The sequence below is a fragment of the Coenobita brevimanus genome, chromosome 110 (genome assembly GCF_032717465.1).
Source record: "Coenobita brevimanus isolate Jiangsu-jjx chromosome 110, ASM3271746v2, whole genome shotgun sequence".
Taxonomy (NCBI): Eukaryota; Metazoa; Arthropoda; class Malacostraca; order Decapoda; family Coenobitidae; genus Coenobita; species Coenobita brevimanus.
This window is the reverse complement of record NC_137063.1, coordinates 35734197-35761433: the sequence shown is the minus strand read 5'-3', so window position 1 is coordinate 35761433 and position 27237 is coordinate 35734197. Positions and strand designations below refer to the sequence as shown.

General features: G+C 41.8%; 1 protein-coding gene across 1 annotated transcript in view; it reads left to right on the top strand.

The window, feature by feature from the left end:
- The first annotated feature begins 4507 nt into the window (after positions 1-4507).
- mIF3 (mitochondrial translation initiation factor 3) overlaps positions 4508-27237 on the top strand; it is a 32247-nt gene continuing 9517 nt past the window's right edge. The window contains exon 1 of the mRNA XM_080286039.1: positions 4508-4886. Within this exon, the coding sequence (XP_080142165.1) occupies positions 4565-4886 (322 nt within the window). The 5' untranslated portion in view covers positions 4508-4564. The remainder of the gene's footprint in view (positions 4887-27237) is intronic.

The following is a 27237-nucleotide window of genomic DNA, read 5'->3' as shown; positions in this document are numbered from 1 at the left end:
TGGAGGGTGAAGTGCTTGAAAGGGTGCAGCAGGGAAGAAAGGCTGCTGGTTCCTTGAGAGCAGTGATAAGAAGCAGGAAGTGAGCATGGAAGTGAAAAGGTTACTACATGACAGTGTTGTGATACCAACTCTAACATATGTAAGTGAAGCTTAGACACTGCTGGAAGGACACAAGTCAAGAGTGAGAGCAGTGGAAATGAGTTATTTAAGAGGAGCCTGTGGAGTTACATGGAGAGACAGGCTGACAAATGAGGATATAAAGGAGCGGTGTGGTGTGGATGTCGATGAGATAGGAAGTGTTAGGAGGAATACACTGAGGTGGTTTGGCCATGTGGAGAGGATGGAGGGTGAAAGACTGACGAAGAGAGTGTATGTGAGTGAGGTGGAGGGGGGAAGAGGGAGGGGGGAGGCCGAGGATGAGATGGAGGGATGGGGTGGAGAGGTATAGGCCTCTAGAGAGGGGGGGTGTGAGTTGGGAGCGGGGCAGTGAAATGGCGGGGGACATGGTGACATGGAGGCGATTTGTTTGTGGCCACCCCGAACGGGATTGAGGCATCTGACAATAGATAGATAGATAGACATTTTTTTCCTCAACTGTCCGAAGTTGAACTCCATGTCCAAAGTTAGGCGGTTTTATGGTATATATAAACTGTATACAGTAATCCCTGTACTTTCCGGACGCCCACTTTCTGGACTCCCCACTTACCAGACATTGTGCGCCTGGACCTTCAGAACCCAAAAATGGCCCCCCCCCAAAAAAAAAAGATCCCCCTAAAATCCTAATTTTTTCCCACCCATAATTTGAAATTGCTGCACGGAGCCAAACAGCTGTTTACACCATGGCCCCTTCACCCCTTCCTTCCTCCCCCTTCCCCCCCTCCCCAGTCACAGTTGCCATTTGGTATTTTTCATTACCAAATGTGGGCCAATTTGGTACTGAAAAGTTTGTTTTTCAGTGAATCAGTATGATCCATTACCAAACAGATTTTTCACATGTATAAAGATATAGAGAATGGAGATGGTGGACTGTCTGCTTTCTTTCATTAATCTGCTAGCACACACAGTACAAAAATAAACATGCTGCTGATTATATGGAGAGTGATTATTTCCATTTGTACATATAATTAGTGAAGAATATATGCTTCCTTTAAGAATTTGGTAACGAAAGTTGAGAAGTTTGGTAATATCTGGCAACACTGTCCCCAGTTACTGCCTAACCTTCGTTCAGGGAAGAAGTCCATCGTAATGGATGCTGCACGTGCTAGTTTTTTTACAAATAAACAGTGAAAAAACTGCAATACCTAGCCACTATACCACATGGGAATTTACAGTGTTGTGCAGTGTTAAGAAATTAGAATTTAGAGTGCAAAGGATTGAGTGTGGAGTGAGTGTGGAGTGCAAAGTGGCGGTTGAAACTAGCGTGGCTCAGTTAAGAGGCATGTACAGTGTTAAACAATTATAACGCACATTGCAAAGAATTAAGTGTAGCACAACACTGGATTACTGTATGTGCTTCAAGTGCATTTTCACAACTAACAGAGCCTTAGAGAGTTCGAGGAGGCAGCCACAGACGTGCTGTAAGTACAGTACCCTGTACATTGCTAGGCCCAAGTATTTTCCATACTTCTAATTCCTCATTCTCTGGTTTCTTTTCATTTATTTCATGCTCAATGTCCATTATTAATGTGAATAGGGTCTTTAATAGGTTTAAATAAGTGCTATGCATGTCCAGTAGGGAGTTATTTAGATGGCTTTCAAAGTTTTGCTAGGTTAGGGTCATAAGTACCAGTCCAGCAGTCATATATATATATATATATATATATATATATATATATATATATATATTTTAATTCCGTGTCCCCTTTCTCTTGATAAGGGCTAAGGCATTGCCCCTGGGTAGAGGACTTTGGTTTAGGAGCGTGTGACACTTTGTAACCGGACGCTCTTCATGATGTCTACCAATGACCCCTGGGTGGATTTGAACCTCCAACCCTTCGTTAAGAGCGCTCTAGCCCACTGAGCCACTGCTGTTACAACCAGCTAGGTGACAGGAAAGCACTACCTCTCCCATTAAGGCAGCTTCCCCAGGCATAACCCAAACTCACAACTCTTCACTGTCAAGTCAGGCGCTCTGCCACTATGCCATCATGCCCCCGAAAGTAAACATGCGTGAAGGTTTGAAATGGGTACAGACACAGTAGAGCCTCAAGCCACTCCATCTTAGTTTATCTGGCCTCCCAGATTTTCAAATCAATAGTGCCGATTTGGTAAACAACCGCCAATTTGGTAGTTGGTCGTCCCCGGTGTGTGCATTGCCAGGAAGCCATTTACAGTACTGGGCGGTAACCATATACCAGGCCAGCAATTAACCCATACGTGTTCCTTAATGTCAACAAGTGGATTGGCAGAGGGTTAGTGCCCCTCCCTGTAAAACAACTAACTCAAGTCAAACTGCCAGCCCATTAGGGATTATGGCATCTGGCTATGGACAGATAGATAGACAGGGGAGGGCGGTGATGGTTCAAACAGTGCATTCCCTGAGAGATGTATGGGAACTAGGGCCATGTGATCTTGCGTGAAAGTAGGAGAGTTTGTTTACTTCGCCCACACAGAACCTCCAAGCTATAAACGCCTCACTTTTTTGTGCAGGTCAGATTTTATGTTTTTTTGCATCTCATATACAGTATAATAATTTGAGTGTATATCGTAAGCTGTACCTTTATGAATATGCCAAGCATCAAACTGTGCATTATCAGGGTGAATCTGTTTTGCATGTAGAACATATTGATATGAAAAACGAATGTTAAACTCTCGTGTGAAACTTGAGAGTACCCGTCAATTAATTACATAGATTCAGGATGATTCGGACAGTTGAGGAGGGGGATGGTTCGGACAGTCCGAACTATCTCTCCACTACTACCAAGTCATAACCTTATCAAATGATAACGCTACTTTTGATTATTTATATTTGAACACATAGTGAAACACCGTTCGTAATAGTTATCGAGGAATATATATTAATAGTTTTGTTTATTAAACCTATTCCTCAAAGTGTTAAAAGAAGGAAGGGGTAATATAACTTCTATTTCAGTTTTGCAGGCTGCAAATATGCATTAAACGTCTTAAGTTAGTCTGTCTGAAATAAGGCCTACAAAGTGAAAGTGAAGTCAATATTCCAGAGAGAGAGAGAGAGAGAGAGAGAGAGAGAGAGAGAGAGAGAAGGCTAATTATGCATAATTTTGTAGCAGAAAGTAAGAGGTTAAGTCATTTATTAATGCATCTGGTGAAGGTTATTTCAGTTATTAAAATATTTTTGTTTTTTTAGCAGATATCAAGTAGTTTATTTGGATTCTGATGTTTAATACTGTACTTTAGGAAAATGAAATATACAACCATCCCACCCTACTGTCCGAACCATCACCACTGGCAAGGATGGTTCGGACGATTTAGTCACTTTTGTTTCGTTAACTATAGCTTAAACCTGAAAAAAGCTAAGAATTTCATATTATCAGCCTAAAGAGCCAAATGATGTGGCAACATTTTAACATAAACCAGATTACACTACTGCTTAAACCTGATTTTTTATATTTTTTAAAAAAATGTCCGAACCATCACCACCCTCCCCTACGGCCACAGCATTTGAAGAAGCATGTAAGAAAACTGTAAAAGGAACAGAGGATGGTGACTAGGATGCTACCAAGTTTGATAGAATTGTTTTAAGAAGAGGGACGAAGCTGAAGTTTCAAACACTCAGTACGGAAGGAGATATTTTGATTAGATATAATGTTTAAAGGAGTCAGAAAACTAGAAAAGTGGATAGAGATCTGTTTGTGAATGATGATGGAAGGAAAATATGATTTGAATATTAATTAAGAGTAGATGTTTAAATGTTGAAAAATTCTTTTCCGAAAGGAAGTCCAGGTATAATTATTTGGGATAGTTTGGACGAGGCGGAAAAAAAAAAAAGTTTAAAAGTAGACTGGATAAAGATACCGAGCCAGGGCAACACGCACTTAGTTCATTTCCTGTACAGTGTACTGTACAAGTTGGTAAATACACACTTATTCAGGTCATTTCTCAAATTCTCTGGGTCATCGCATTCCCTTGAAATATGCTCACATCCCCGCTGCTCTTAACTCACTGTCAGAGTGTCAGTGTCTGTAGTGTTTACAAAAACTGTACCAAAGTTGTACCTTGAACAAGTGTCTTAAATACCGATGAATTATATAATTCCTGAGTCAGTTTTCTTTTAAAGCTTCACCCTAGAGTTGCATTACCCTAAAAGAATCGAAGGCGAGGTTTTAGACATCATAAACCTAAAAGAATGGTAATGTTCGTATACATACGGTTTGGTTGTCTTGTACGGTAAACAAACCATCAGCAGAGAACAGAGCAATCCTCGCACCGAGAGGAATTTTCACTTTTAAGAAGTACTATGAAGTAAGAGGGTGTATATACTAGGTACACTGTCGAAAATAAAGAAGGAAAAAATCCATAAGGGGGGGACTATAAATATAGCTCCAGAGCATTGAAACACTACGTTTATCGGCTGAATTGGGTAGTCATGAATTTTCATATGTTGAAGTTACACCGCGTCTTGATGGATATAAAACCAAGCAGCAGGGTCTTCAACCCAAATATGTATCAGTCACTATGTTCAGAGAGTTTTTATTGGCGTGAAAAATTGGATTATACCACTTTTTACCCAAACTGTGGAAGACTGCTTCCACTAAAAGCAGGGAACTGGGCCAAACACGATTCTGTACGATTAGTCAGCACAGCAACCGTAGTCTTTAAGATACGGACTAAAGATGATGATCCAGGGCAAGCCAAGGACAACTCAAAGACTGATGATTCCCCCAAGATTATACTTATTGACACTGAAGGTAAGGAGGAGCCATGGTAGAGGTAACCATTCACCACTTACTGCATATGCAAGTGTCATACTGTGTATGGGTAATTCTTACCAAGGAGACAGAACCACCACCAAAAATTGCTTACCGGTAATTGACTCAATGACTGTAAAAGTATACAGAAGTGCATTTATTGATGTAAAGAAGATCCATCAATAAACAAGGAAAATATGATTAGGCTAGATAAGGGATATGGTTCAGATTAAGTTTGGTTACGGTAGTTTAGAATAACTATGGGTGGGTTGTTATATGAAAATTTAGGTCAGGTTTGGATAAGTACTGGTAGGCACTGATAAGGGTAATTTCAATCAAAAATCATGTTCCATCTGTCTTTATGCACCTTGAGATGGCACATCTGACTTCGATGCTGTTAAGAAGTGTAAACAAACATCACTTATTTCTTTTTATAGCATAAAAAAAAAAAAACATGAAAAAGCAGTCAGAATATAAGAAAACTGCAAAATAAGGTGGTCCTGTATGTCCTTACAGATTACTGGTGTATGATTCACATAGATGTTGTAGAAGAGGCTGTTATGCCTGTAACTCCAGCTCATTGGCCCCTCTAGTTGGACAGTGGCTTTGGTTAGTGGATATTTGTGCCTTGTAATGAAATTGGTACGGTAATCCTTAAGGAGACATACGACCTCCCTGTTTTTCAGATTTCTTCAGTTTTTTTCCTTACTTTAGCTTCTCATGGGGTTCTTTAATTTTTTCTAATTGTGTTTTCAGGTTTCAGTGTTTTTTATTTCTTTTAAAAGTGGTGAAAACCATTTCAAAGTGTGGTATTTGTTTACAAATGGATGTTATCGTATGGTGTCCAGTACAGTGACAGATGGACTCCATCTTAGAATGCTGTTTTTGAGCAGAATTACCCTTATCAGTGTCTGCTTGTCCAGATCTAACGTAGGCTAAATTTTTTTTAACTTAACCCTGTTTTCTAATTTAGCCTGTCTTATGCTAACCTATCCCATATGTAATCATATTTTCCTAGTTTATTGATGGATCCATTTTATACTTGAAAATGCACCAATATACATCTCTACAAAGTCACTGAACCAATTCAAAATTAGATAGATTTTTATTTTTTTATTGTTTTGGAGGTGGTCCCATGTCTCCATAAAGATTACCATCATATCTCTGTTCTTGGTACTTCCAAAATTTGTCTAGTTTTGCCTAAAAATTTTCTAGTGACTCAGCCTGTGTTACCAATTCTGGCAGACTGCCCCAGTTGTTAATTGGTGTTTGAGAATGAGTATTTCCTGAGGGTGAGATTTGTCGTGGTCTTGAACATTTTCTTGTATTTTCTTGGGTAGAGTTGACATCTCTCATCTGGAATAGTCCTTCAGTACATGCCTGGTCATTTTTTGCTGGAATGATCTTGTAGGTTTCTGTTTGGTCTCCCCTTGATCAAGTGTATGCTAATGTTGGTACTGTAATTCCACTTTCCAAAACCTTTGCTTGTATGACAGGTCCATAATCTGGGGGATGAGCTTGGTGGTCCTGCATTGCACATTCTGCACCGCTTTTTTGTCTATTACCAATGTGCACCAGATTTGGTTGGCATACTTAAAGTGTGGTCTGCATAGGGCTTTGTACAGGGCTTGAATATTGCAGTATCCAGGTGGACAAAGGTTCCTTTTATCAGTCCTATTATTTTGTTGGCTTTGTTGATCTCTATTAGGTGGTCAGTAAATGGCATTTTGTCATCAGTGATCACAGTATAGTACTTCTGTATCTTTTTATGTCATGGTCCTGTTGATTCTGTCATACAAGAGGTAATCCTGATCTTCAGCCTCAGACTTGCCGATCGTTATATACTGGTACAGTACTTGATTTTTTTCTGGGTGAAAGTACAGTACAGCATCCATTTTTCTGTCCATCCTCTGACCTCATCCAGGTCACTTTGCAGCTTTTCACAGTCCTCCTGACTCATAATTCACCTGAAAAAAAAATGGGAGAAATGGAATTCCCCCGAGCTAAGCCCTGTATTGGACTATATAGCCCCGCTAGGGTTACAGGAGGGAGCTACCCCTCCCGGCACGGCAGCCCGGGTGTGGCTCGAACTTGCAATCCCCCGATCACAAGTCCAGCGCGCTACCACTGTGCTACCGCGCCCCCCTAATTCACCTGAAGATCATGGTGTCATTAGTGTACAGATAAACTTCACTGTCTTATGTGACCATTTCTGGCAGGTCATTGATTAACAGGACAAACAACAGGGGTCCCAAGCCAGAACCCTGGGGGACACCACTTGTAACTTCCTTCCAATCAAGAAAGAGGAAAATATAGAGGCATAAAACTTTTGGACCAGATAATGAAGGTAATGGAGAGAGTTCTAAAAGGTATGACTATAGAAAGAGTGAATGTTGATGAGATGCAGTTTGGGTTTATGCCAGACAAAGGGACCACTGATGCCATATTCATTGTTTGACAGCGTCTGGAAAAAAAAATATAGAGGAAAGAAAAGGGATCTGTACTTTGTTTTTGTTGATTTGGAGAAGGCCTTTGGAAGAATCCTTAGGGAGGTAGTGAAGTGGGCAATGGGAAAGCTAGGGATCGAGGAATGGCTAGTTAGAGTGGTAATGGCCGTGTATATAGGTGCTCGCACCCAGGTGGGAGTGAATAGAGATTTGGGTGACGAGTTTTCTGTGAATATTGGTGTACAGGGACAAGTCTTGAGCTCAGTTGTTGTTTAATATGGTGCTTGAAGCCCTGTCATGTGGCTTGAGAAATGGACTCCCAAGGGAAGTGTTGTATGCCAATGATTTGGTGTTGACTGCAGAGAATGAGAGGAAGAAGGAGGAAAGATTCAGGAAGTGGAGAGATGGTGTGGGCCACAAGAGTTTGAGAGTAAATGCAGATAAAACAAAGGTGATGGTATCTAGGGTTGGTGGTGGCACTGTCAAAGAAGGAGGAGAGTGGACATGTGCATAAGGAGACTGTCAGGTGTGAAAGGATTGGTCTTGCTGGTGAGTCTCAAGTGTGTGGAAGAGTTTTATTACTTGGGAGATATGTGCTAGAGGTGGGGCCAGAGCTAGCTCTGTGGCTAGAGTGAGGAGTGGTTGGAAGAAGTTAAGGGAGCTGTTTCCTCTCCTGATTTTGAGAGGGCTCTCCCACTGTGCTAAAGGATCATTGTATGTGGCATGTGTTGGGAGTGTAATGCTGTATGGTAGTGAGACCTGGGCAGTAAATGAAGGGGATATTTGCAGGCTCATATGTACAGAAATGACAGTGGTTAGGCAGATAAGCAGTGCATGCTTGAATGCGAGGCCTGGAGGGGCTAGGTTTACAGTGGAAGAGTTAAGAGGAAGGATGGGATTGGAGTACATTGGGTTGAGCATGTGAAAATGATGAGGGATAACAACTGGGTGCAGAAAGTAAGAAGTGTTAATGCTGGGGGTAGAGTTACGAGAGGCAGACCGAAAAAAGATATGGGACAAGGTCATTGAGTGTGACCTCAGGGATAAGGGACTGAATAGGGAGGCAGCCAGAGATCAAGTAGCATGGAGAGCTGCCATTAGGTGACCAAGGCTGATGCATGCAAGCATGTTGGAGCCTGTATAAACAAAACGAAATGAGTCAGAAGCATTACCATTTGCCGGCACTTGTTGCATTCTTTGTGAGAGGAAGCCCCTAAACCATTCTAGATATTTTCCTTTAATACCATAGCTTGTTATTTTCTCCAGTATTTTTTTTTTTTTTTTTTTTTTTTTTTTTTTTTTTGTAGTACCCGATTGAATACCCTCATGAAATCACTGTACTGTACACCACATCCACTGTGTGACCACTGTCAACAGCATCAGTCCAGTTGTCCAGCACCTTAAGTTACAGCAGCAAAGTTGACCTGCCAGAGATGAATTAAAACTTTTTTTTACTGAATAAATTGTGTTTCTCCATGTGTGATGTTATTTCCTCTAGCAAGACTGACTCCATTATTTTACAAACAATGCTGGTTAGACTTACAGGCCTTTTGTTGCCTAGATCACTCTTGCTCCTTATTTTGTAGATGGCTGTGATGTACGTGATATGCCAGTCTTCCTGGATTTCCTGTTCATGGAATGAACTGTCAGATATTATCTTTCTGGGTTCAAGTTGTTCCTCCATCATCTCTTTAATTATCAGTGGATGTAGCTCATCTAGATCTGGGGTTTTATTTCTCTTCATGCTTGTAATAACCCTTCTAACCTTGTCTTTAGTTAGCTCCAGGTATTGAAGAGCCAGCACATCCCTTATAACTGAAGTAGGTACCTCCTCTTCAAACTCCTTGATGAAGACTTACAAACTGTTCAGAAAGTACCTTGGCCTTTTCCTTGTCATTAATATAGTGCCACTTAGGGATGAGTGAGGTTGGTCACTCTCATCTTAAATGTCAGGACCAACTGCCTAGCCCTGGGCTCCTACGCTCTTCATGGGGCAACGTAGGATTGGATGATGAATTAAAAAATGAATGAAATAGTAGTCTTTGGAATTTTTTCCTCATCCTTGTACAGGTCAGCTGTTCTCGATTTCTTACTTGTCTTTGATTACGCATACTATTCTTCCAGAACACTGTTGGATTTGCCTTGACATTCTTTGCTATCTCTTGCTTCTTTATTTCATATGTTATTTCTTTCATTAACTGGCTATTCAGTTTCCTTTACTCTTTATCAACTTGTACATAGATCTTACCTGCACGTGCTCTGACTTTATTTCCAGTTTTTTAGATTTCTCAGTTTTCCCACAGTCTTTGTTTTCTCTTTACTTGAGACTCTAGTTTCCTGTTCATAGGTAAGTATTTCCTGTTGTTTCTGACTCCTCTGGCTTGCTTCCTTGGAATGCACTCATCAATACCCTCCTGTAATTTCACTTTAAAGTAGTAGTAGTTGTTCCCTAGGCAGTCTGGCTGAACAGCCCCAAGCCCCTTAGGAAGGCCATGGCCGAGACTGGGCTTTCCCACAGAGCTCTCAAAGAGTGTATGTTGTGTTGTTGGCATAGATGATTGTGTGCAGTGCAGTCTTCCATAATGTGCTTAACAGTATGGAGTGCTGTGTTACATCCTGGACAGGCATCAGCAACGGAGCCATCCAGCCTTTTCTGGTAGCTGAAGAGGGCTGGATGGTGCCCACATCTCAGCCTGGCCAGGTGGACCCTGTCCTCACGAGGGAGATAAGATTCAGAAGGGTGGATGTCAGGAGTCCGTGCATGCAGCTGTGTGTTGTCTTTAAGTGACCGAATGGAGCGGCGAGTGATTTGAGTGTGGATATGCTTCTGGAAGCTGGTCTGAGGTGGGCGAGGGGGGAGAGATGACAGTATTTGTGTATGATATCATGTGCTGGGTGTTGTTTTCATGTTCCTAGGTGTGGGTGGATGTGCTGCCATGTAATGTAGTGGATGTTGTGGGTTTGTGGAGGCTGCAGCAAGAATCTGGGTGCCTCTCATGTCTAGGTGATCCTTGACTTTGAGGACTTTGGTTTCTTGATGTAGGTGGTCTGTGGGTGTAGTAGCTGTGCTGCCTGTGATTATTTTTAGGGCCTTGTTCTGTATGGTCTGTAGAGTGTTGTAGTGTGTTTTGGTGAGGTTAGGAGTCCAGACAGGGCTTACATAATTCATCACTGAACGTATATATTGTTTGTATACTGTGGTGTTGGTTTCTTTGCTGTGTCCGAATGTTGTATGGGCAAGTGACCTCAAGGCATTGAGTCTTGGTGTTATTTTGTTTTTAATGTTTGTGATGTGTTGTTTAAATAACATTGGTGTATGTTACACCAAGGATTTGGGGGGGGGGTAGGGGAGTGTTCTTTATGGTGAGGTGTGGGATGTGACTGTGTTCTGCTGTCCAGTTTGTGAGAAGGGTCGCTGTAGATTTGGCAGGGGCTATTTTAAGCCAGTTTGTGGTGAACCATTCATGTAGTGTGTTGAGGTAAGGTTGGAGGATGTGTGCAGCTGTGTTTGCGTTTTGGTGCATACACATGTTATATCATCTGCATAGGAAGCTATGTGTATCTGTGGTGTGTGGAGTGTGGATATGTCATGCATGTATAGGTTAAAGAGTGTAGGGGACAAAACAGATCCTTGGGGACACCATTTGTGAAGTTTCTGATGTTAGAAGACCGACCGGCAAATGTTATGTGTGCACATCTACCTGCTAAGTAGTTTGCCAACCATCTTTTTGTGTTACTGTGCATGTTTGTGTTGAGTATTTTGTTTGTGAGGCTGTGGTGGGGGATGGCATCAAAAGCTTTGCTGTTGTCTAGTGTGACTAGGAGTGTTCTGTGTGGTGACCTAGCTGAATTCATGCCATCGAAAACTCTTTGCATAAGGTCTGTAAGAAGGGTGTTTGTGGAGTGTAGTGGCCTAAAGCTATGTTGTGATTGGGCTAGGGGAATGTGAGGTGTGACTAGTTGTAGTATCAGTCATTCAGTGACTTTAAAGGGGGTGCAGAGGAGTGTGATGGGGCGGTGTGAGGAGGGTAATGTGGTGTCTTTGTTGGGTTTAGGGATAGTGATGATAATGCCATGCTTCCAGATGTTGGGTATTATGTTGTGTAAGTAGCTGTAGTTTGATATGTTGGCAAGTGCTTGTATGCCTTGTAGTCCAAGGTATTTAAGGTGAATGTTGCTTATGTTGTCTGGTCCACAGGCAGCTGAGTGCTTGAAGTTGCTGATGATGTGCTTCGTCTGGTTGTAAGTGAAAGGTGCGTAGCCTGGGTCTGTGGGGAACTGTCTCCTACGTCGAATGATACGTCAGTCCTTGGGATGAGGGTTTAAATGGCTGACATGTGAAAAGTGATTGATGAGAGTGTTTGCTTGTTGTTTGTTTGAAGGTATGGTGTCTATTGTTGTGATGGCGGCATGTGAGTGTGTAGGGTTGCTGTTGGAGAGTGTGATGCTGTTTAGTGTTTTGTAGAGTTTACTGGTGTTTGTTTTGTGGTCAAGTGTTTGGAGATAATTTTTCCAGTTTAGTGTTTGCTGTTCTGATATTTTATTGTTTATTTGAGTGTTGAGTTCACAAGAACTCAACACTCAAATTTTTCTCTTTGAAAGTTAGTTTGAAACAGGGATGTGTCATGTCACCATGGTTGTTCAATCTGTACATGGATGGAGTAATAAAAGAGGTACAAGGTAGGGTAGTGGATGTTGGAGTGGCCCTGGTGAGAGAGGATAGTGTTTGGAAACTCCCTGTACTGTTGTTTGCAGATGATACCGTGTTGTTGAGTGAAGACGAAGGGGAGCTGCAAGGCTTGGTGGATGAGTTTGAGAGAGTGTGTAAGAAACGGAATCTAAAGGTGAATGTAGGGAAGAGTAAAGTGATGGTCTTTGAGAGAGGTGAAGTTAGTGAATGTACAGCGAGGTTGGATGGTGAGGAATTGGAAAATGTGAGTATGTTTAAGTACTTGGGTAGTGTGATGAGTAAGGATGGAGGTTTGGAGGGTGAAGTGCTTGAAAGGGTACAGCAGGGAAGAAAGGTTGCTGGTTCTTTGAAAGCAGTGATAAGAAACAGGGAAGTGAGCATGGAAGTGAAAAAGTTACTACATGACAGTATTGTGATACCAACTCTAACGTACGGAAGTGAAGCTTGGACATTGTTGGAAGGACACAAGTCAAGAGTGAGAGCAGTGGAAATGAGTTATTTAAGAGGAGCCTGTGGAGTCACGTGGAGAGACAGGCTGACGAATGAGGATATAAAGGAGCGTTGTGGTGTGGATGTGGATGTGATAGGAAGCGTTATGAGGAACACACTGAGGTGGTTTGGCCATGTGGAGAGGATGGAGGGTGAAAGACTGACGAAGAGAGTGTATGTGAGTGAGGTGGAGGCCGAGGATGAGATGGAGGGATGGGGTGGAGAGGTATATGAGAGAGGGGGGTGTGAGTTGGGAGCAGGGCAGTGAATGGTGGGGGACAGGGCGACTTGGAGGCGATTTGTTTGTGGCCACCCCAAACGGGATTGAGGCGTCTGGCAATAGATAGATAGATAGATAGTTCTTGTATTTGTTGTACGGTGTCTTGTATATGGGGTGTTGGGGAGTGTTGCGGTGTGTTCCATTGTCTGATGAGGCATTGAATTTCTGGTGTGAAGTTGGGGTTATGTCTCTTTCTGTTGCCTCTAGGGCTGTGTTTTTTGTCTGCGTTTTGTATAATTGTATTATGAAAGTGCACAGCAGTGTTGATGTTTGTGATGGGTGTACGGTACTGTTTAGTGTTTCAAAATGTTGTTCTGTTTCAGTTGCAAAGGCCTCCCAGTTGGCTTTCTTATAATTAGTGTATGTGTGTCTGTAGCCAGCTAGGGTGATTCTGATTTTGGTAGTGATGATGATTGGGAGGTGAACAGAACCTGGGGTTTTGACCACTCTCCAGGATGTAGTGGGGGCGAGGTTTGGGGAGCAGAAGGTGATGTCTAGGGATGATGGGAGGAAGAGGGCTTGGTGTGGGATATGGGTATGTTGGTCTAGATTGTTCAGTATGAAAAGATGATCTGTTTGGGATTGTAGTACCAGCCCTCTGTCTGTGTCAGGGTTGTTGACATGCCAGGCTGACGACATGGCACTGAAATCACCACCCAGGATGATGTTCGGTATGTTAGTGATGTGGTGTATCTGTGGAGAGTAATTGTGTGGTACTGTGGAGGACGACTGGGGGGGAATGTTTGTGTTATCAATTGTTATGTGTGATTTGTTACCAGTGCATATTTTAATTGATTGTATTTCTGTTGTGGTGTCATGTGGGGGCAGAAGTGACTTTGTGTGTCCACTGGCGTCTGCAAAGTTGATAGATTTATGTACCAGGATGATGAGTCCACTGCCACCGCCGTCGGCCCGGTCTTCTCGAATGGTGGTGAGTTATGAAATGTCGGTGTTTTCTGTGCTCTGTGTAGTTTTGTTTCTTGTAAGATGGCAGTGTGTATGTTCTGTTGTTTGATGAATCATGTGAGTTCTTGTTTTTTGGTGTTTTTGCCATCTATGTTTAACTGAAGGATGTTTATGTTGTGTGTGCGATGTGTGTTGGCTGCTGCAGCACGGGGGGGAGGTGGTGGTGTGGGTGGAGGGGAAGGGGTAGGAGGAGGTTGTGATGGTGGTAAGGGTTGGGGTGGATTAGGATGGGTTGGAATGGGAGGAGTTGGGGGATTGGATGGTGTGGGAAGGATCGGTAGGTTTGGCTGTGGAGGTGTGAAGGAAGTAGGAGTAGGGTTGGTGGGGGGGTTAGTGGGTGGGGGGAAGGAGCATAAGGAGCAGGTCCAGGTGTTTGTATAATGTTTTCTGGATGCAAGTGTTGTGCAGGTGTAATGGGTCCAGTTCTTGCAGGAATTGCACTGAACTGAACGCTTTGTCTGTTGGCTCGACGTGATAGGTTTTGAGCATGTTGGACATATGTATTTGTTTGTGGGTCCTGGATTGCTTTCAGTGTCCCTGGCTAGAAGAAGTTGTCGAGAAATGGCTGCCGGGAGTCATTTCTCGGTGTAGAAAAAATGGTGTTGTTGTGTGTGTTGTGTTGGGAGATGTGGTACTAGACCGGGTGACCGAAGCCACTCCCAGGTACTCAGGCCTCATGAGGGGCTGGGGGAGTTTGCGGTGGTTTGGCCCCCATGCTGTCCTCCTCTTCTCTTCGACAGCCTCTGGGGGGTAGTTCCACGACGAAGACGCCACCGGTCCAGGTCCTCACTTTAAAGTTCTTCCATTTGTCTTTGATGCACAGTTCAGAAGACGAGTACTGCCAATCCATATCAAGTCTTTGTCTCATCAGGCCAAAATCTGCTTCTTCATATGTATACACCTGCTTCTTACTCACAGCCTCCATTTCTTGAATGTCTATCTATCTATTGCCAGACGCCTCAATCCCGTACTGGGTGGCCACAAACAAATCGCCTCCTCATCACCCTGTCCCCCGCCATTTCACTGCCCTGCTCCCAACTCACACTCCCCTCTTTCATATACCTGTCAACTCCATCCCTCCATTTCATCCTCGGCCTCCCCCTCCCTCTCCCCCCTTCCACCTTACTTACATACACTCCTTGTCAGTCTCTCACCCTCCATCCTCTCCACATGGCCAAACCACCTCAGTGTGTTCCTCCTAACACTTCCTATCACATCCACATCCACACCACAACGCTCCTTTATATCTTCATTTGTCAGCCTGTCTCTCCATGTGATTCCACTTAAATAACTCATTTCCACTGCCCTCACTCTTGACTTGTATCCTTCTAACAACTTCTTCACTTCAATATGTTAGAGTTGGTATCACAATATTGTCATGTAGTAACTTTTTCACTTTCATGCTCAGTTCCCTTTTTCTTATCAATGCTTTCAAGGAACCAGCAACCTTTCTTCCTTGTTGTACCCTTTCAAGCACTTCACCCTCCAAACTTCCATCCTTACTCATCACACTACCCAAGTACTTAAACGTACTCACATTTTCCATTTTCTCACCATCCAACCTCACTGTACATTCACTGACTTCACCTCTCTCAAAGGCCATCACTTTACTCTTCCCTACATTCACCATTAGATTCCGTTTCTTACACACTCTCCCAAACTCATCCACCAAGCCTTGAAGTTCCCCTTTGTCTTCACTTAACAACACAGTATCATCTGCAAACAACAGTACAGGGAGTTTCCAAACACTAACCTCTCTCACTAGGGCCACTTCAGCATCCACTGCCCTACCTTGTACCTCTTTTATTACCCCATCCATGTACAGATTGAACAACCGTGGAGACATGACATATCCCTGTTTCAACCCAACCATCAAAGAGAAAAATTCACTCAGTTCACCATCCACACGCACTGCAGCCTTAGCACCCTCGTACATACCCTTCACAGCATTCAACAACTTCTCATCTACTCCATATATTCTTAATTCTTTCCACAATCCTTGTCTATCCACCCTGCCATATGCTTTCTACATATTCATGAAGGCTGCATACAACTTCTTTCCCTTCTCTAGAAACTTTTCCACTAATGATCTAAGAATGAATATCTGATCTACACAACCTCTTCCCTTCCTAAAGCCACCCTGTTGTTCTCCAACTAATTCCTCTGTTATTTCTCTACCTCTGTCAGTAAGTATCCTACCATACAGTTTTCCTGTTACACTAAGAAGACAAATGCCTCTATGATTACCACACACATCTTTTTCCCCTTTTCCTTTGTACAAGGGAATAATTATACCTGACTTCCAATCCTCTGGGACTCTACCTTCCTCCCAGGCCAATCTGCACATCTTCCACATCCATTCTACTACTCTCTCTCCCCCATGCTTCAGCATTTCACCACATATTCCATCAATTCCCGGGACTTTCCCCAATTTGACTTTCTTCATTGCTTCCACAACTTCTATCCTACTGATTTCTTCCTGTCTTCTCACCTCCCTCCTTCTCCCAGCCATTCCCCAGCCACTTATACTCACATTACTTCCATTCTCTATGTTCAACAATTCCTTAAAGTGTTCTCTCCATCTGCTCACTTTTTCTCCCATCTCCACTAGTAATGTACCATTTTTATCTTTCACTCCACTACTAGCTTCAATGCCACCTTGTCTTACTCTCTTCACCTCTTTCCAGAACATTTTCTTACAGTCCCTCCACTTTACACTCAAATTCCTTCCAAATTCCTCATCCACTCTCTTCTTATTCTCTCTAACTAAACTTTTCACCTCTCTCTTCCTTTCTATGTATAACTCTCTCTTCCGCCTCTCAACTTCTTCCACACCCCTATTTCTCATCCATTCATTGTATGCTTTCTTCTTTTGTGCCACAGCCTGTCTCACCTCTTCATTTCACAATGCTGTTCCTTGTACCCTCTTCCATCTTTGCTTCACCCCACACTCCACATCACATGCTGCACATACCCGTATTTCGCGGCATGTAAGACGCACTTTTTTGTCTCAAAGTTACATTAAAATATCCCCATGCGTCCTGCACGCTAGACTGAGGCAGGCTAGTTTGGCTCCATTGAGAAGAAACTCTTATAAAGATGATCATCTCACTGCTTAGCAACCACAGGAGTTTTCTACAGTATACAGATTTGATTTGATTTTTAAAAATAATATACACTAGTGTGTATATGCAGCAGATTTAAGAAACACACGAGATCAGAAACACACAAAACTTTCGCGGGTTTGTTTACAGCTCAACTGGCTAACATCGTGAAGATATTTAGCGATTTAGCAGTTTAGCATCCACACTATTCCAGCAAGCTAACGTACATGATCACTGGTGAACTGTCTGCTAACGTTCTGAAAGGCAATCATGACCACTTTGCTTGCCATCCATTCACTAACTAGCAAAGCAATCATACTGGAGAGATGCTGGCTAGTGAAACTGCCAAGTCATCAAAACAGACTTTCGCCACGTATGGAAATTCAGTAACCCTAATTAGGTCAGTTACTTCTGTGACATTTTGTGAGTGTATATATGCAGCAGATATTAAAACACGCAAGTTCAAGAACACAAAGCATTCACTGTTTGTTTTCAGCTCAAATGGCCAATATCATCAAGGGGTTTAGCGGTTTAGCAACTTAGCAGGTTAGCGTCTAGCGTACACCCTCCTCTAGCAAGCTAACATGCTCACTGGTGAACTGTCTGCTAACCTTCTGAAAGGCAATCATAACCACTTTGCTTGCCATCCACTTACTAACTAGCAAAGCAGTCATACTGGAGAGATGCTGGCTAGTGAAACTGCCAAGTCATCAAAACAGACTTTCGTCACGTATGGAAATTCAGTAACCCTAATTAGGTCAGTTACTTTTGTGACATTTTATGAGTGTATATATGCAGCAGATATTAAAGCACCCAAGATCAAGAACACAAAGCATTCACTGTTTGTTTTCAGCTCAACTGTTCAATACCGTCAAGGGGTTTAGCAACTTAGCAGGTTAGCGTCTAGCGTACACCCTACTCTAGCAAGCTAACATGCTCATTGGTGAACTGTCTGCTAACCTTCTGAAAGGCAATCATAACCACTTTGCTTGCCATCCACTTACTAACTAGCAAAGCAGTCATACTGAAGCGATGCTGGCAAGCGAACCTGACAAGTCATCAGAATTGATTTTTGTCGCATATGGAAATTCAATCACCCTCATATGGTTGGCTTCTCTTAGTGACATTTTGTTTCATGTCTGACAAGAGTATCATAGAAGTGAACAGTCTTATTATACCAATAGCGAAAAACAAGAAAAACAGTTGTAATTTTAAACAGTAGGCTACTGCCTGAAGTTACAGTTTCACTTTTTCAGCCAAGTGAAGTACTTCAGCAATGTCTATGCAACTCAGGGCACACCCAATTACAGTATTTTGTTATGAAAATAGGATAAAATTCACTGAGTAGCATAACTGATACAATATCTGAAATAGCGTGCCTGAACAGGCATTCATATCAGCGTCCGCCATTTCTGCTGTATTCTTGGCAGACGAAGCGATCAGAATGATTGACAACGTTCACTCTCTGCATCTCTGCTGCCTAAGCAAAGCTCTCATGATCGGCAATGGCGATCATTTAGGCCGTAACGTCCAAATTGGTTAGGTTAGGTTAGGTTAGGTTGTAAAGTCGTTTGCCATTTTGGACGTTACGGCCGAAACGACCAGAATCCTAAGGTGTGGGTGAGAGTTTGGTGTGGGTGTAGTTAAGGAAGTAGGAGTGGGTAGAGTCAGGCTAGGGAACTGATAATCCGCTTATTATAACCCCTTCAGCCCAGCAATGTATTTTATAGGGTAGTTTATTCATGCTCGCCATATGATTTTATTCAGTTCAGGAAACATGTACTGAGGAAGTTAATGTGGGCTGTATCAAATGCCCCAAGTCTGAATATCGCCTGTGCTCAGTTAAAACGATTGCCAAGTTAAAGTCGTATGAAGTGTGGTATAAGCAATGCAGTGGATGGTACTGAGGACCATTTACTGTATGAGAGTGACAGTGAAACAGTGATGATGACCGTGGTGATGACTTCCAGTGATGCTTCAGGACTTGGGGAAAGTAGTGATGAATTCTCAGGATTTGAAGACGAGTGAAATTTTCACCATGTCAGTAATATGAAGTGAATATAGGTTTTAGGTGATCATGACAGATGCAACCAAGGAAAATTTAGGATCAATGGTGCTGTACACCTTTAGTCTTGCACTGACGATGTTTGGATGAATAAATTGTTTGAGATGTTTCATGTCCGTAAGTGATGATATTTATATTGAACAACCAAATACATTTTGATGTTTTTGACATATAATAAAGCCACTGGGTACTCCAAAACTGACTGGTGTAAATGTTTCAGAGGCGAGCGAATGTTGCATGTGGTGTGTACGTGTGTGCGTGTGTGTGTGTGTACCATAGTGACTAGGAGGCAGCAGTGTTAAGACCACAAATGGATGTTTTCACAGTACTCGAATGTTTTGAGATGGATGTCTGTTTTTAACAAATTCTGATAAGAGAAATATGCATTTTTAATTGTTGATGCTGCAAGGAAAACAGCTGACAGTAAGGGAGTGATACTGGGAGAAGAGGGTAGAGACAGTTGTCTAGCCCTTGGTGTGCAGCATTGTTGCTAAGGGATAGTTTCACCATTCTCGACATGTTTTGAGATGAATGTCTGTTTTTGGTAAATTGTGATAAGTGAAGAACGTATTTTTAACTGTTGATGCTGCAAGGGAAACATCGCAGACAGTGAGGAAGTGATACTGAGAGGAAGGGGTAGAGACTGCTGTCTAGCGACTAGGAGACAGCAGTGTTACTAAGGTGTAACAATGGATGTTTTCACCATACTCAGTATGTTTTGAAATGAATGTTTATAGTAAATTATGATCAGTGAAGCATGCATTTTTAATTGTTGATGCTGCAAGGCAAACATAGCTGACAGTGAAGGAGTGATACTGAGAGAAGAGAGTACAAACAGCTGTCTATCCTGTTCCCAAGCAGCCTTGCTATATTGAACTTTCGTTGTGAAACATTGTAATTTGTGTATTTACAAGTGCTACCTTTTTATATTATTTGTGGAGGTAATTACAGGTTAGTTAGAGTGCATGATTAATGATGGTAGTAGTCTGATATTGTGCTTGAGTCAAGGCAATGTGAGGAAATTCCGTAACAGGTGTGGAATATGACCGGGTTCTTTTAGGATAAATGAACTGACGTGAACATTCATTGTACTTTATGTTTTCGTCAGTGAATGAAAGAACAGAGTTTCTTGACTTCATTTGTGGTTTTAAATTCATAAAATATTAAAAACAGTGTTTATATCAGTTTACTGATACATATTTATCAACAAAGTTGAGATGGCCTCGTGGTTTGAAGTCACGTTTTGTTAAGACGGGGTATTGTTTTCTTTTCTCTTTTCCTGTATAGTTCTTTGTACATAAAAGAAGTAACTAAAGGATGATGAGCAGTACTGAATAGATTCTGAAAGGTGAGTGTGTATCTAAGTGATAGTGGCTCATATCAGTTACGTTTTGTCAAGAAGGGGCATTGCTTTCTTTTCCTGTACCATTCTTTGTATATAAAAAAAAGAAACCAAGGCTGATGATCAGTAATGAATAGATTCTGAAAGGTGAGTGTGTATCTGTGTGGTAATGGCTCTTATCAAGAAACCTTACTGCAGTCTTGGTTAGGGCAAACTTTTTTTCCACAGAACTACCCTGCCAGAATTAGGGTGCGTCTTTCACAATGCTGCGTCTTACATGCCGCGAAATACGGTATTTCTTCTGTGAATGTCTTGCACACACCTTCCATGTCCCCTATCTGCTCCAATTCATATTTACCCAATCGTTCCTCCACTTCTCTCATGTATTCTGCCTTTTTCTCATTTTTTTTGTAACCTTTCCACTCTCCTTGCAACTACTCCTTCCTCCTGTCCTTCCCTTCTTCTATTTCTCCATCTTTCTTGGATCTTGATTCTGGCCACCACCAAGTAGTGGTCAGAAAGTTCACTCCCCCAACCTCCATAAGCTCTTGCATCCATTACACATCTTCGCATCCTTTCATCCACACACACATAATCAATCATTGCCATCCTTTCATTCAGTTCACCACCCACCCTTCTCATCACTTGCCATGTATACCTGTGGATCATTTTGTGCCTGAAGAGGGTATTGGCTATCACCAACCCCCTCCCAGCACAAATGTCCACTAACGCATTGCCATTCTTATGTGTCTCAGCAGGCACACCCCACTCACCAACTATTCCATCCACCTTCACATTCCCTACTCTACCATTCATATCACCAATCAAAAACACTCTCTTATTCCTTCCAAACTTTTCCATGCACACTTCCACATTTGTCCAGAACTCTTCTCTCACTCTGCTTGCACGATCGTGCGTTGGCGCATACACGTGCACAATCGCCCACATTTGTATTCCAACTTTCAGTCTTACCAACACAATCCTTGAGCCAACTGATCCATACTCTCTTATGGTCTTCTTCCATCTTTTACTCACAACAATACACATTCCTTCTTTTGCCCTCTCATTCTCACCTACTCCTGCACATATACCCCATCCATACTCCCATTCTGTCACACTCCCTCCCCTCCATTTAGTTTCAGTTACTCCACATACATCCACTTTCACACCCTCAAACACCTGGGCAAACTCTCTCTCTTTCACCTCATCATTTGCACCCCTTACTTTCCACATCACGATCCGTACCATGTCCTTTGTCTGGTCCTTGGTCATCATCATTTGGTCAGTCCTTGTCCGAGGCTTCTTGTTCGTCTTTTTAGTTAGCTGTTTTCCGGGGAGGGGCACTAACCCTCCTCCAACCCTTTTAGTCACCTCATATGACAAGCAGAGATACTGGGGGAGTATTCTTGAAAATCCCCCTACCTCCAGTGGATTGTCGACTCTTGTGTCTTCCGGTGTAGAGTCGTCATTACTAAGCAGCAAGTCCATTGCATTGGCGCTGTCTCTTCATATCCTGGTGAAATTTTCTTATGTGCTGAGTGAGATAGCAATCTTGCACCTTCTCAGTGAATAAGGTACCATACTGAGGTCATATACCGGTATGCTCATTTCATTTGTGCAATTACTCCATATTATGTGTGGGAGATTGAAGTTGGTAATTATTCGCATTATCAAAAATAAACTTTGGAAAGTTGCAGTATAATGCTTTCTTTAATGGTAGGGGTTTAATTTATATATATCAGTAATAATTTAGCAGGGTAAATGTAGCTTTTATTTTTTCTGCCTGTTACCAGAATAAAGTCCTGAATGTTTTCGTGGTTTAGGAAAATTAGGCTAAGTGAACGTTTGGGGAGCTAGATAAGCACGTACCGGTACCTGAAGTTACTGAGCCATCACTATGGTAAGGATCACATACAGACTAGTTGAACCAGACACAGGTGATCTGGAGATAAAAATGGCATGGAACCTTCAATATGTTTCCAACTTTTTTTACTAGTCATGTGAAACTAAACAAGAAAGAATACAAGCAAGATCACAGGTACCTTAAAACTACACAGAGGCAAAGATGCCAAACAAGAAACCCATCAGCCAGAGGTGCACAGATACCAGGAGAGGTCAGCTGCTCAGGTTAAGATCTGAGACTGAAGAAATGGTTGGATCAGTAGGAAGGGCAACACCATGCAACATACCCAGCTGCCAAGATTAGGATCTTCAGGGATAAAACATAGATGGAATGAGAGGAAAGAAAGAAGCTAAAGAAAATTGGCCACTGTAAAGAATGAGGAGGAGGGTAAAAAAGATTTCAGTTGGACTGCAGACTACAAGGATTATGAGGTACTCAGAGGGCCATGCAAAGATCAGTGGCAGATTTCGTTTCACCAGAGAAAATACAGATAAGTCACAGTGCCAGTCACATCATACCTACAACTGCCTTTATACAAATCTGGGTGGATTAAGCAACAAGAGACTGCCGAATGTGAACCACCTATAAATGAGAAGATCCTGCATTTAATCTTCCTTACTGATTCAAAAGTGCAACATGAAATGATGAATACCATTCTTTTTAACATAAGTTAGACAAGGAATGTGGAAAATATTAAAAATATATGGAGTAAATAGGAAACTATTGAATGCTATATGTATGATGGTGCTATGGTTGCAGTGCATGTGGGTGGTAAACTGTTTCTGTCTGAATGTTGGATAAAACAAGGATATATCATGCCTCCATGGTTATTCAGTTTGTATATGGATTGAGTTATAAAAAAGATACAAGGTAGGTCAGTGGATGTTGGAGTGGCCCTAATGAGAGGGAAGCGTTTGGAAACTTCCAGTTCTGTTGTTTGCAGATGATACTGTATTGTTAAGTGAAGACGAAGGGGAACTGCAAGGCTTGGTGGATGAGTTTGAGAAAGTATGTAGGAAATGGAATCTAAAGGTGAATGTAGGGAAGAGTAAAGTCTTTGAGAGAAATGAAGATTGCACATTGAGCCTGAATGTTGAGAAAATGGAAAATGTGAGTGCATTTAAGCACTTAGGTAGTGTGGTGAGTAAGGACGGAAGTTTAGAAGATGAAAGACATCTAAGGGTACAACAGGGAAGAAAGGTGGCAGGTTCATTGAAAGCAGTGATAAGAAATAGGGAAGTGAGCATGAAAATAAAAAAGTCAGCACATGATAGTATTGTGATCCTCACTCTGATGTATGGAAGTGAGGTTTGGACCTTGTTGGAAGGACACTTGTAAGTCAAGAGTGAGAGCAGTGGAAATGAGGTGTTTGAGAGGAGCATGTGGAGTTACATGGAGAGACAATATGACAAATGAGGAAGTGGTGAAGCATTGTGATGTAGATGTGGATGTGACAGAAATCGTTAGAAATACATTTAGGTGATTTGGCCATGTGGAGTGGATGGAGAGAGAGAGACTAATGAGGAGATTGTATGTGAATGAGGTGGATGGGGGGAAAAGGAGGGAGAAACCAAGGATGAGATGAAGGGTTGGAATGGAGAGGTATATGAGAAAGGAGGATGTAAGTTGGGGGGGAGGACATCGAAATGGCAGGAGGCAGGACGACATGGAGGCGGTTTGCTTGTGGCCACCCCCAGTGGGATTAGGGTGTCTGCCTATATATAGATAGATAGACATTACTCAGTTATTAGAAAAGATAGAACATTAATCTGAATGCTCTTGGAGGTGGAGTTGTGTTTTAGCAAGGAAGGACTTTGTAGTGGATGAGACATTTGTAAGAAAACTAAAAAGCCTTGAAGCGCAAGAGATAGCCGGGTGTGAGGTGAGTAGTGAGATGGGAAAAAATTTATTTTTTGGTACAGATCCCCTTCTTCCTCAGTAGAAAAAAATGAAATGATAAGTGATTTCATTAGATTAAGTGAAAACAGTACAAAGGACAGACAAATTCTATCTAGTCTGTGACGACTTTCATTATGGTAATACAGTAATCCCTGTACTATCCGGACGCCCACTTTCCGGACACCCCACTTACTGGACATTGTAGGCCTGGACCTTCGTTACCCAAAAATGGCCAAAAAAAGAAAAAAATCCCCCCAAAATCTGAATTTTTTCCCACCCGTAATTTGAAATTGCAGCGCAGTGCCGAACAGCTGTTTACACCACAGCTCCTTCACCCCTTGCTTCCTTCCCCCTCCCCCCTCCGCTGTCAGCATTGCCATTTGGTATTTTTCATTACCAAATGTGGGCCAATTTGGTAATGAAAAATTCGTTTGGCAATGAATCAGAATAATGCATTACCAGACAGATTTTTCACATGTATGAGGATACACAGGATGGAGATGGTGGATTGTCTGCTCTCTCTGATTAATCTGCTAGCCTACATAGTGTGAAAATAATCAATATGCTGTTAATTATAAGGAGAGTGATTACATGTATTTCCACTTGTATATATAATTAGTGAAGAATAAATGCTAGCTTTACGGATTTAGTAATGAAAAGTTAAATTTGGTAATGAAAATTGAGGAGTTTGGTAATGTGGCCGAGTTGCGATCTGGCAACCCTGCTTCCCTTTTACCAACAGTTACTGCCTAACTTCAGTCGCAAGTAGATGCTTATCGCAATGGATGCCACACATGCTTGGTTTTTGTGAATAAACAGTAAATAAACTGCAATACCTCGCCACTAGACCACACAGGAATTTACAGCATTGTGCAGTGTTAAGAAATTAGAATTTAGAGTGCAAAGGATTAACTGTGGAGTGCAAACTGGCGGTTGAAACTGGCATGGTGCAATTAACAGAATGTGCATTGTTAACCCCTTAACCACGGGGCGTCACTTTTGTGACGCTCTGGTGCAATGGATCATACCGCAGGGCATTACTTTTGCAATTCTGTGTTATTTTGAATTCGCCCGGGCTTTGAAGTGGTCGCTTGTATCATCTGTCAGTACTGCCAGTGTTTAACAATAGTCATTGCTGCTATTGTCATCTGTTCTCCCATCCACTGTTGACAATTTAGCCATTTCTCCCCATTCTTGACTCCCCTCCCTACCTCCCCTCCATTACCCTCTTCTCCCGCCTGCCCCAGCTGCGCAGCGCAAGGCAAATCTTGCCCGGATTTTTCCACTCATTTCATCCATTGGAATGAGCCCTATGCCTTATTCTCATACAAAATAATATATATAAAAAAGAAAAAAGGTAATTGATAGTGCCATGCACCTGGAATTGGCTAATTATCACCTGGCTATACCCCACATGCACTCGTTCGCTAATTTTCCCTGTTTATTTCCGCTTGAAATATGCTGTATGACCTGTTCTCATAATAAAAATATATATAAGAAAGGAAGGGGGAAGCCTAAGTGATATTTACATTCACCTGGAACTACCTAGTTTATTATGTATTGTCTAGATTTCCTGCCAATCATTTCATAGCGTATATATTAGCAGCTTTCACCACGCTGACGTTGGCAACCCTTCACTGCCCCTAGACCCAGCAGTCAGTTTACTCTCGTCTTTCAAGGTGAAATCAGTCGGATTCGCGCCTGTCCCATTCTGCTGCTTTTTAGCCCCATGCAAAGGTCCCTGTGACCTCTACTCCTACTAAAGCTTGTGTGGGAAGGGGTAAAGGCTAAGTGACTCTGCTGTGGAACATGAACTAGCTAATTTATCAATGATAATGATGGACAGTGACTACGATCTTTCTGGTCTCTAAAACATTGCAAGTGAAAATGTAAATTATGTGTAAACAGCAAGTGAAAGCAATGAATGTAAATGTAACTGAACAGTGGAAAATAGTTTTATAAGTTACTGGAAGTGACAGTGTATAAAAGTGTAAGTAAAATAGAAATGTAAATAATGTAAATGAAATAGAGAATGTGAATAGAAATGTAAATAAGTAGTAAAATAAGAATACGAGTATATATACTAGAAGTAATGACAGTGAAAGTGAAAGTGAAAATAATGAAAATGAAAGTGACAGCTTCGTTCTCTATGCTAGTAAACACAAGAAAGTGAATGCCTGGAGTGAAAATAAACTACTAGTACTGAAAGAAACTTATAGATAAATATTGTAAAGTAGTAATATAAGAATACGAGTATATATACTAGGAGTAATGAAAATGAAAGTGACAGCTTCGCTCTCTAAGCTAGTATACACAAGAAAGTGAATGCCTGGAGTGAAAATAAACTACTAGTACTGAAAGAAACTTATAGATACATATTGTAAAGTAGTAATATAAGAATACGAGTATATATACTAGGAGTAATGAAAGTGAAAGTAATGAAAATGAAAGTGACAGCTTCGCTCTCTAAGCTAGTATACACGAGAAAGTGAATGCCTGGAGTGAAAATAAACTACTAGTACTGAAAGAAACTTATGGATAAATATTGTATATGTAAATAAGTGTAATAAAGTACTAGGAATAGAAAGTGTGTGTGTTTATAAATAATAAATGACAGCTTCGCCTCAGAATACCATTGGGGAACCAGCCCGGGAGGAAAGCTCGTATGCGATTTTAATTTACATTGCTTTCACTGTTTTTTTTTTGGAGTATGGATTCCAAACTACTTGAAATTCATAGAATAGTGTTTGTAGTTATAATATCAGGCAGTGGTAACCATATTACGGAGTGTCGGGAAGTGTAAAGTGGAGACTTTGTTACCCAACTTCAGAAGTCTCCACAAGTCCTACGGTAGTCGACGAAAGCTCAACAAACATTCCAGGGGAAAGCTGAAGGTATGTGCCATGTGCATATTTAATTATAATACTCTAGGACTAATAACTGATTTTTGGCAAATATTTTTAAAAAGTCAGTCGAAACGCGAATATTCCCTCGAGGTGCACGGACCGCCTCCGACATGCCCGCGCATAAGGGGTTAAACAATTATAACTCACAGTGCAAAGAATTACTGTAAGTGCAGCACAACACTGGATTACTGTATGTGCTTCAAGAGCATTTTCACCTCTGCCAAAGCCTTAGAGAAGGCGGCCACAGACATGCTGTAAGT